The sequence below is a fragment of the Bubalus bubalis genome, chromosome 16, assembly GCF_019923935.1.
Source record: "Bubalus bubalis isolate 160015118507 breed Murrah chromosome 16, NDDB_SH_1, whole genome shotgun sequence".
NCBI lineage: Eukaryota > Metazoa > Chordata > Mammalia > Artiodactyla > Bovidae > Bubalus > Bubalus bubalis.
In genome coordinates, this window is record NC_059172.1 from 6,196,622 (window position 1) to 6,207,931 (window position 11,310).

Here is an 11,310-nt window from a genome sequence, read left to right on the forward strand (position 1 = left end):
ACCAGGAAGGCATAACACCAGAGGCTGTTTCCCACCAGGCATAGAATTATTGTACATAGTATGGTCTTGATCCAAAATCCCACAAGTCTGCATGGTTATTCTCTCACTGAGATAGGCTTGAGTTCCACAATACATCTTCCCCCCATTGCTGACACCTCTGTACCCTGGACTAGCTTTGGAGCCAGTATCTACACCCTAGTCACCCAGAGCTAGCAGCCTTGTTGGTTATTAGTTTTCCATGCTGCACAACAAATTGCCACCAACTTTGAGGCTTAAACTGCTATCACAGTTTCTGTAGCATAATAGCCTGGGAAGTGCTCCTGTAACTTCATAAGATACTGCTAAACTATTTTCAAAGTTCTTTAACACTGCACTCTTATCTGAAATGCATAAGCACTTAATTTGCTCCACATTTTCACCACTATTTGAAACTCTTATTCATTTTAGCTATTCTAAATGGAGTACAGTAGTTTCTCCTTGCGGTTTAAGTTTTTATTTTAATAAGAATGTCATTGATGACTAGCTATACTTAGTATTTAGATATATTAACCTAAAGCACATTTATCAAAAGATTTGAATCATCAATTGCACCACAAGAACTGAACAATCTGTACCATAGGATATCATTTATTTTTTCAGAAATAAAATAATGAATTTAAAAATATGCATAGTGACAAAGCGGTTTTGTGAAAACTAATCTTGTGAGTGTATTTTTTACTTCTTTATTCCTCAAGCTGTAGATCAAGGGGTTCAGCATAGGAATCATTACTGTGTAAAACACAGAAGTCACTTTGACTGTGAGCCAAGAAGTTTTGGGGTTAGGAATGCAGAAAAGGAAAAGGACGGTTCCATGGAAGATGCTGATGGCCGTCAGGTGGGAAGCACAGGTGGAGAAGGTTTTCCAGCGCCCACTTGCAGAAGGCATCCCCATAACAGTGATAAAAATGAATATATAGGACATCAGAATAATCACCAGGCTGCTTGCCTCATTGAATATGACAATAATAGAACATAACATCTGAGTGATATAGGGATCTGAGCAGGAGACAGAAACAATTACAGAGTGGTCACAGATAAAATTATTTATGGTGCTAGACTTGCAATAGGATAATGCAAGAAGAAAATATGTGAGTGTCACGGAGCACACTACACCCCATGAGTAAGAGCCAGCCACCAAGAGAGCACAACGCTTCGGAGACATCGCAGTGGTATAGAGCAAGGGGTTGCAGACTGCCACAAAGCGGTCATAGGCCATTGCTGCTAACATGAACGTTTCTGCTACACCAAACAGGCAAGCAAAACAAAACTGTGCAATGCAACCAGAGAAAGAGATGGTTCTGTCCTCCAGAATCAAACTCTCCAACAGTTTGGGTGTAACTACAGTAGAAAAACAGAAATCGACAAAGGACAAGTGACTAAGGAAAAAGTACATGATCGTGTGGAGTTTTGAATTGACCTTGATGATTATGATCATGCCTAAATTCCCCACCACAGTGATTGTGTAAATAGACAAGAAAACAAGGAAAAGTGGGACCTGGAGTTCTGGATATTCTGAAAAACCCAGGAGAATAAATGTGGGTATGATACTCTGGTTTCCTTCTGATCGCAGCATGATTCCTGTTGAACAAAGGACCAAACATTTTTCCTGAAAAATACAAATGAATAGAAAAGAGAAACAGAGAAGGCAGAAGCTTCATATGTGTCTGCGGAGTTGGTATATATTCTCCAGGTATGGTCCTCAAACCACCAGCCGCAGGGACACCTAACAATATGTTAGGGATGAAAATTCTCAAGCCCTGTCTCCAACGTCCTGAATCAAAAACTCTGGAATGGAGCCCACAATTTATGATTTATCCAGCCCTCCACGTGATTTCTGATGCACGATAAATTATGAGAACCACTAAAATACAGACTATTCATCCTATTGTTTAAAATTTAGCCCTTAGTATTTTTAATATAAATACAACTAAAATATAAATTTGGAACACAAGAGAAAGTGTAAATCACAAAATTTTGAGATGCCAAAAGGAAGCAGAGTACTGTGTTATGGTTGTAACAGTTACACGAAGGATCAAGGAGATCACCTGATATGAAAAGGTGCCATATAAATCTTAGTATGACTTCTTTTATATTCTAGTCATATTAAAGAATTAAGCACCCATACAATTTGTGAATTGGCATAAATCTTAAGTTCTAACTAGTTTATGCCTTCCATCTTGTGCTTAAATTAATTATAGAGTCTTATTTAGAAATAATCTTGTACCTTCCATCAAAACCTCCATTAAGGTTATACAGCCTCCTGGGATAATTTTTGGGTTTTTATATTGACATTTTGCTTAACATTGATTCGTTCATTAATTGAATCTAATTAACTTATATTAATTTTTTGTATATGTGATTTTAGATAATTTATTTTAATGTTTAAGGCTTCCACAGTGGATTAATGGTAAAGAATCCACTTTTAATGTAGGAGAAACAGGTTCGATTCCTGGGTGGGGAAGATTCCCTGGAGAAGGAAATGGCAACCCACCCCAGTTTTGCTGTGGGCCTCCCTGATGCCTGAGTCAGTAAATAATCCACCTGCAATGCAGGAGACCATCTGCAATGCAGGAGACCTGAGTTCAGTCCCTAGGTCGGGAAGATCCCCTGGAGGAGATGGCAACCCACTCCAGTATGACTTAGCAGCGAAACCTTTTTGATATATATATAAAATTATAAGTGAGTGTTAGTTACTTTCTTGTGTCTGACTGAAAAACCATAGACTGTAGCCCACTGGCTTTCTCTGTCCACGTAATTCTCCAGGTAAGAATCCTGGAGTGGATTGCCATTCCCTTCTCCAGGGGATCTTCCCAACTCAGAGATCAAACCCAGGTCTACTGCAGACAGATTCTTTACTGTCTCAGCCACCAATATATAAATATATAAATATATATATATAATATAAAGTATATATAATGTTATGAGAAACAAAAGGATATAATTTATATTTATAAATTATATATAATTAATTACTGTATTTACCAACAATAATTATATACAAAATGCATTCAAGATACAGTGAAAATTACAAATATTCTCTACCAATGAGTAAACCTCGTTATGATGAAGCAAACTTGGAGAAGTTGGGGAAGCAAGACCTGCCATGCCTTAATAAGAATGGCCCCGAGATACAGACATAAAATTTCAGTAAAACTAGATGGATGATCTGCTTCATCTTAGTTTTGTCCAGATCAAGTGTCAGGCTACAAACTCAGCTCCATGAAGGCCTACTTGATATCCACTACAAACAACCCTAGACATAAATAATATGTCATCAGAATATTTTTTCCAATAGCAAGAGGGACTGGGCAGATGCATTGTAAATATCCATTATTATTCAGACTATTTTAATAAATGGCTTTCCTTCAACATTTGAAAATATTACCACACCCTGGTATATCAGGAAGACTGGAACCACTGTTTTAGTTTACTGATGGAATACTCACATCAATAACAAAAGAGACTGAAAATTGGATTTCATGTTCAACCTTACCAATTTCAAATGAGTTTGGAGAAAATCAGTGGATTAATGGTAGGGTGGTACTCAAATTAGAACTAAGTTTATGGAATTACATAATTCTATGTATTTTTGCAATTTCCCTATTGCTCATTGCTCCAAGTTTCAGTAATGCAAATCTTAATTGTCAAAACCACTTCATGTCATATTAGTGCTGATTAAAATGTTTCTGATCACAGAAAGCGATCATCTATAGTTTGTGGAGTAATCTATATGAGCTGGAGCTCCATCTTTTCCACTTAATTTGAAAGATACATAAAGAAACATGAACTGACCTGAAACCAGATGTTCTTGATTAATTTACTGAGACTTTCTTTTTAGGATTAATGAATCTCAGGTATATTTCTTCTCAGCATTCAAACATTCTTTAAGATATTAAAAGAATTTAGGCTTGGCAAAAATGGTAGTATATTTCAATGAGCATGCCAGGAAAATGGCATTTTATTTTTAGGGGCATTAGAGATATCAAAAAGTAAAAATTTAAAAGCTGAATTCACAGTCTAAATTCTGCCAAACCCTGGGTCTCATATTTCCCCCCATGACCATGAGTATATGAAGTACACAGAATTATAATTGGAGCATTACTCAGTGGACCTCAAACCATTTAATTAGGTGAAACACTGTCTCTTGTGTCATTTTAGTGGATGCATTTTCTTCTAAATCATTAAAGATAATTACTCCACCATATTTATCCCATTAATTACTTTTTGGACACTGACTTTTGAAATAATGGGTATTCATTGAATAAACATGAAATGTAGACTTTGAAATATGGAAAAAAAGTAGAAATAATTATTATTAACTGCATTTGAAATCCAAAGTTTAGAGTAGAGAAACTTGGCCAGCTCTGCCTTACATAAAAGAAAAACGTGGTCTTCTCCAGTGATGTAATGTGTATATCATTCACCCTTGCTATGATATCATGTCCAGTTCTAACTGTTGCTTCCTGACCTGCATACAAATTTCTCAAGAGGCAGATCAGGTGGTCTGGTATTCCCATCTCCTTCAGAATTTTTCACACAGTCAAAGGCTTTGGCATAGGCAATAAAGGAGAAATAGATGCTTTTCTGGAACTCTCTTGCTTTTTCTATGATCCAGCAGATGTTGGCAATTTGATCTCTGGTTCCTCTGCCTTCTCTAAAACCAGCTTGAACATCAGGAAGTTCACAGTTCACATATTGCTGAAGCCTGGCTTGGAGAATTTTGAGCATTACTTTACTAGCATGTGAGATGAGTGCAATTGTATGGTAGTTTGAGCATTCTTTGGCATTGCCTTTCTTTGGGATTGGAGTGAAAACTGACCTTTTCCAGTCCTGTGGCCACTCCTGAGTTTTCCAAATTTGCTGGTATACTGAGTGCAGCACTTTCACAGCATTATCTTTCAGGATTTGGAATAGCTCAACTGGAATTCCATCACCTCCACTAGCTTTGTACGTAGTGATTCTTTCTAAGGCCCACTTGACTTCACATTCCAGGATGTCTGGCTCTAGGTCAGTGATTATGCCATCGTGATTATCTGGGTCATGAAGATCTTTTTTGTACGGTTCTTCTGTGTATTCTTGCCATCTTTTCTTAATATCTTCTGCTTCTGTTAGGTCCATACCATTCCTGTCCTTTATGGAGCTCATCTTTGCAGGAAATGTTCCTTCGGTATCTCTGATTTTCTTGAAGAGATCCCTAGTCTTTCCCATTCTGCTGTTTTCCTCTATTTCTTTGCATTGATCCTGAAGAAGGCTTTCTTATCTCTTCTTGCTATTCTTTGGGACTCTGCATTCAGATGTTTATATCTTTCCTTTTCTCCTTTGCTTTTCGCTTCTCTTCTTTTCACAGCTATTTGTAAAGCCTCTGCAGACAGCCATTTTGCTTTTTTGCATTTCTTTTCTATGGGGATGGTCTTGATCCCTGTCTCCTGTACAACGTCAGGAACCTCATTTCATAGTTCATCAGGCACTCTATCTATTAGATCTAGGCCCTTAAATCTATTTCTCACTTCCAGTGTATAATCATAAGGGATTTGGTTTAGGTCATACCTGAATGGTTTAGTAGTTTTCCCTACTTTCTTCAATTTCAGTCTGAATTTGGCAATAAGGAGTTCATGGTCTGAGCCACAGTCAGCTCCTGGTCTTGTTTTGCTGACTGTATAGAGCTTCTCCATCTTTGGCTGCAAAGAATATAATCAATCTGATTTTGGTGTTGACCATCTGGTGATGTCCATGTGTCGAGTCTTCTCTTGTTTTGTTGAAAGAGGGTGTTTGTGATGACCAGTGCATTTTCTTTGCAAAACGCTATTAGTCTTTGCCCTGCTTCATTCTGTATTCCAAGGCCAAATTTGCCTGTTACTTCAGGTGTTTCTTGACTTCCTACTTTTGCATTCCTATCCCCTATAATGAAAAGGACATCTTTTTTGGGTGTTAGTTTTAAAGGTCTTGTAGGTCTTCATAGAACTGTTCAACTTCAGCTTCTTCAGCGTTACTGGTTGGGGCATAGACTTGGATTACTGTGATATTGAATGGTTTGCCTTGGAAATGAACAGAGATCATTCTGTCATTTTTGAGATTGCATCCAAGTACTGCATTTCAGACTCTTTTGTTGACCATGATGGCCACTCCATTTCTTCTGAGGGATTCCTGCCCACAGTAGTAGATATAATGGTCATCTGAATTAAATTCACCCATTCCAGTCCATTTCAGTTCGCTGATTCCTAGAATGTCGACATTCACTCTTGCCATCTCTTGTTTGACCACTTCCAATTTGCCTTGATTCATGGACCTGACATTCCAGGTTCCTATGCAATATTGCTCTTTACAGCATCAGACCTTGCTGCTATCACCAGTCACATCGACAGCTGGGTATTGTTTTTGCTTTGGCTCCATCCCTTCATTCTTTCTGGAGTTATTTCTCCACTGATCTCCAGTAGCATATTGGGCACCTACTGACCTGGGGAGTTTCTCTTTCAGTATCTTATCATTTTGCCTTTTCATACTGTTCATGGGGTTCTCAAGGCAAGAGTACTGAAGTGACTTGCCATTCCCTTTTCCAGTGGACCACATTCTGTCAAATCTCTCCACCATGACCCGCCCTTCTTGGGTTGCCCCACAGGCATGGCTTAGTTTTATTGAGTTAGACAAGGCTGTGGAACAACAGACTGGTGCCAAATAGGAAAAGGAGTTCCTCAAGGCTGTATATTGCCACCCTGTTTCTTTAACTTATATGAAGAGTACATCATGAGAAACGCTGGACTGGAAGAAACACAAACTGGAATCAAGATTGCCGGGAGAAATATCAATAATCTCAGATATGCAGATGACACCACCCTTTTGGCAAAAGTGAAGAGGAACTCAAAAGCCTCTTAATGAAAGTGAAAGTGGAGAGTGAAAAAGTTGGCTTAAAGCACAATGTTCAGAAAACGAAGATCATGGCATCCAGTCCCACCACTTCATGGGAAATAGATGGGGAAACAGTGGAAACACTGTCAGACTTTATTTTTCTGGGCTCCAAAATCACTACAGATGGTGACTGCAGCCATGAAATTAAAAGACGCTTACTCCTTGGAAGGAAAGTTATGACCAACCTAGATAGCATATTCAAAAGCAGAGACATTACTTTGCCAACAAAGGTTCATCTAGTCAAGGCTATGGTTTTTCCTGTGGTCATGTATGGATGTGAGAGTTGGACTGTGAAGAAGACTGAGTGCCGAAGAATTCATGCTTTTGAAGTGTGGTGTTGGAGAAGACTCTAGAGAGTCCCTTGGACTGCAAGGAGATCCAACCAGTCCATTCTGAAGGAGATCAGCCCTGGAATTTCTTTGCTGAAACTCCAGTACTTTGGCCACCTCATGCGAAGAGTTGACTCATTGGAAAAGACTCTGATGCTGGGAGGGATTGGGCGCAGGAGGAGAAGGGGACGACAGAGCAAGAGATGGCTGGATGGCATCACTGACTCGATGCACTGTGAGTCTGAGTGAACTCCGGGAGTTGGTGATGGACAGGGAGGCCTGGCATGCTGCGATTCATGGGATCGCAAAGAGTCGGACACGACTGAGTGACTGATCTGATCTGATCTGATGATGTCATGAGAAAAGCTTCACCTCTGTGATAAAACTATACCAAAAATCTACAATCCCAGTTTAATGTGAAAGAATCATTAAGTAAACCCATATCCAGAATATTCCTCAGGGTACCTCACCAATATTCCTTAGAATTATCAAGGTCAAGGAAAAAAAAAAAAAAAAAAAAAAAAAAAAAAAAAACACAAGAAAAGAGTGAAACACTGTTTCAGACCAGAGAATGCTGAGGAGATGTGAATACTAATCCAATATGGTACCCCGGACTACATCTCAGAAAGAAAAGACTGTATTAGTGGGGAAAAAAACCCAAACCGGATGGAATCCAAATAAAATTTAAAATTTAGTCATCATCAGTTCAATTAAGTTCAGTTGCTCAGTTGTGTCCAACTCTTTGCGACCACATGAACTGCAGCACTCCAGGCTTCCCTGTCCTTCAACAACTCCAAGAGTCCACCCAAACCCATGTCCATTGAGTCAGTGATGCCATCCAACCATCTCATCCTCTGTTATTCCCTTCTCCTCATGCCCTCAATCTTTCCCAGTATCAGGGTCTTTTCCAATGAGTCAGCTCTTCGCATCAGGTGGCCAAAGTATTGGAATTTCATCTTCAACATCAGTCCATCCAATGAATACACAGGACTGATCTCCCTTAGGATGGACTGGTTGGATCTCCTTGCAGTCCAAGGGACTCTCAAGAGTCTTCTCCAGCACCACAGAAGTAATGGTACAACATCTATTTCTGCTTTATTGATTATGCCAAAGCCTTTGACTCTGTGGATCACAATGAACTGTGGAAAATTCTGGAAGAGATGGGAATACCAGTACACCTGACCTGCCTTTTGAGAAATCTGTATGCAGGTCAGAAAGCAACAGTTAGAACTGGACATGGAATAACAGACTGGTTCCAAATAGGAAAAGGTTGACGTCAAGGCTGTATACTGTCACCCTGCTTTTTTGGCTTATATGCAAAGTACATCATGAGAAATGCTGGACTGGAAGAAGCACAAGCCGGAGTCAAGGTTGCCAGGAGAAATGTCAATAACCTCAGATATGCAGATGACACTACCCTTATGCCAGAAAGTAAAGAAGAACTAAAGAGCCTCTTGATGAAATTGAAAGAAGAAATAAAAAGTTGGCTTAAAGCTCAACATTCAGAAAACTAATATCATGGCATCCGGTCCCATCACTTCATGGAAAATAGATGGGGAAACAGTGAAAACAGTGTCAGACTTTATTTTTCTGTGCTCCAAAATCACTGCAGATGTTGATTGCCACCATGATTAAAAGACGCTTACTCCTTTGAAGGAAAGTTATGACCAACCTAGACAAAGTTCCGTTTAGTAAAGGCTATAGTTTTTCCAGTAGTCATGTATAGATGTGAGAGTTGGACTATAAAGAAAGCTGAGCGCTGAAGAATTGATGCTTTTGAACTGTGGAGCTGGAGAAGTCTCTTGTGAGTCCCTTGGAGTGCAAGGAGACCCAACCAGTCCATCCTAAAGGAAACCAGTTCTGAATACTCCTTGGAAGGACTGGTGTTGAAGCTGAAACTCCAATACTTGGGCCACCTGATGCGACGAGCTGATTCATTGGAATAGACCCTGATCCTGGGAGAGATTGAGGATGGGAGGAGAAGGGGACGACAGAGGATGGGATGGTTGGATGGCATCACTGATGCGATGGACATGAGTTTGAGTAGGCTCGAGGAGTTGGTGATGGACAGGGAGGCCTGGCGTGCTGCAGTCCATCAGGTCACAACGTCGAACACAACTGAGGGACTGAACTGAACTGAATAGCAATTAATTTATAGGTGTTTTTGATATGAATACTGTCCTTTTGCATCTCCCTATCACACCCTATTTTTCACTTCTACATAATATTCACTGAATTGAATAAGAAGACTCTCTTACCATTTTTGTTTTAAGAGACAAATATAGAGGCGGTCCTAGGATGGCGGGGGAATAGGACGGGGAGACCACTTTCTCCCCCACACATTCATCAAAAGAACATATAAACGCTGAGTAAATTCCTCAAAACAACTTCTGAATGCTGGCAGAGGATATCAGTTCAGTTCAGTTCACTTCAGTCGTTCAGTTGTGTCCAACTCTTTGCGACCCCATGAATTGCAGCACGCCAGACCTCCCTGTCCATTACCAACTCCCGGAGTTCACTAGATTCACATCCATCGAGTACGTGATGCCATCTAGCCATCTCATCCTCTGTCGTCCCCTTCTCCTCCTGCCCCCAATCCCTCCCAGCATCAGAGTCTTTTCCAAGGAGTCAACTCCTCACATGAGGTGGCCAAAGTACTAGAGTTTCAGCCTTAGCATCATTCCTTCCAAAGAACACCCAGGACTGATCTCCTTCAGAATGGACTGGTTGGATCTCCTTGCAGTCCAAGGGACTCTCAAGAGTCTTCTCCAACACCACAGTTCAAAAGCATCAATTCTTCAGTGCTCAGCCTTCTTCACAGTCCAACTCTCACATCCATATATGACCACTGGAAAAACCATAGCCTTGACTAGAACCTTTGTTGGCAAAGTAATGTCTCTGCTTTTCAGTATACTATCTAGGTTGGTCATAACTTTTCTTCCAAGGAGTAAGCGTCTTTTAATTTCATGGCTGCAGTCAGGCACCCAGAAAAGCAGGCCATTGTCTTTGAAAAAAGGTAGGAAAAAATATAAAAGACAAAAAAATAGAGACAAAAGAGGTAGGGATCGAGCTCCGTCCCTGGAAGGGAGTTTTAAAAAAGAGAGAAGTTTCCAAACAGCAGGAAACACTCACACTGCCAAGTCTGTGGTGAGCCTTGGAAGCACAGAGGGAAACATAACAGGGAGGAAAAATAAATAAATAATTAAAACCCACAGACTACGAGACCAATGGTAACTCCCCCAGCAGAGAAGCAGCGCAGATGCCTGCATCCGCCACTAGCAAGCGGCGGCTGGGCAGGGAGGCGTGGGCTGCATCGCTTAGAGTAAGGACAGGGCCTGAATGACCCGAGGGCAATCTGAGAGAACTAACTTGGGCTAGCAAACCAGACTGTAGGATAGCTACCATGCGAAAAGCCTAAGACACGGCCAGGACTGTGTCTTGAAATCAAAATGGAATCACAGATAAATAGCCTGGAGACAAGGATTGAGAAGATGCAAGAAAAGTTTAACAAGGACCTAGAAGAAATAAATAAGAGTCAATATATAATGAATAATGCAATATATGAGATCAAAAACACTCTGGAGGCAAGAAATAGTGGAATAACGGAGGCAGAAGATAGGATTATGAAGTAGAAGATAGAATGGTAGAAATAAATGAATCATAGAGGAAAAAAGAAATGAGGACAATCTCAGAAACCTCCAGAACAATATTAAATGCTCCAACATTTGAATCATAGGAGTCCCAGAAGAAGAAGACAAAAAGAAAGATCATGACAAAATACTTGAGGAGATAATAGTTGAAAACTTCCCTAAAATGGGGAAGGAAATAATCACCCAAGTCCAAGAAACCCAAGGAGTCCCAAACAGGATAAACCCAAGGTGAAACACCCCAAGACACATATTAATCAAAGTAACAAAGGTCAAACACAAAGAACAAATATTAAAAGCAGCAAGGGAAAAACAACAAATAACATGCAAGGGGATTCCCATAAGGATAACAACTGATCCTTCAATAGAAACTCCACAGGCCAAGAGGGAAT

General features: G+C 40.1%; 1 protein-coding gene across 1 annotated transcript; it reads right to left on the reverse strand.

Moving 5' to 3' along the window:
- Nucleotides 1-655: 655 nt before the first annotated feature.
- Nucleotides 656-1,612, reverse strand: LOC102394330 (olfactory receptor 5D13-like). The gene has a single exon (XM_006072808.3). It carries the CDS (start codon nucleotides 1,610-1,612, stop codon nucleotides 656-658), a length of 957 nt encoding a protein of 318 aa, XP_006072870.3.
- Nucleotides 1,613-11,310: the final 9,698 nt, after the last annotated feature.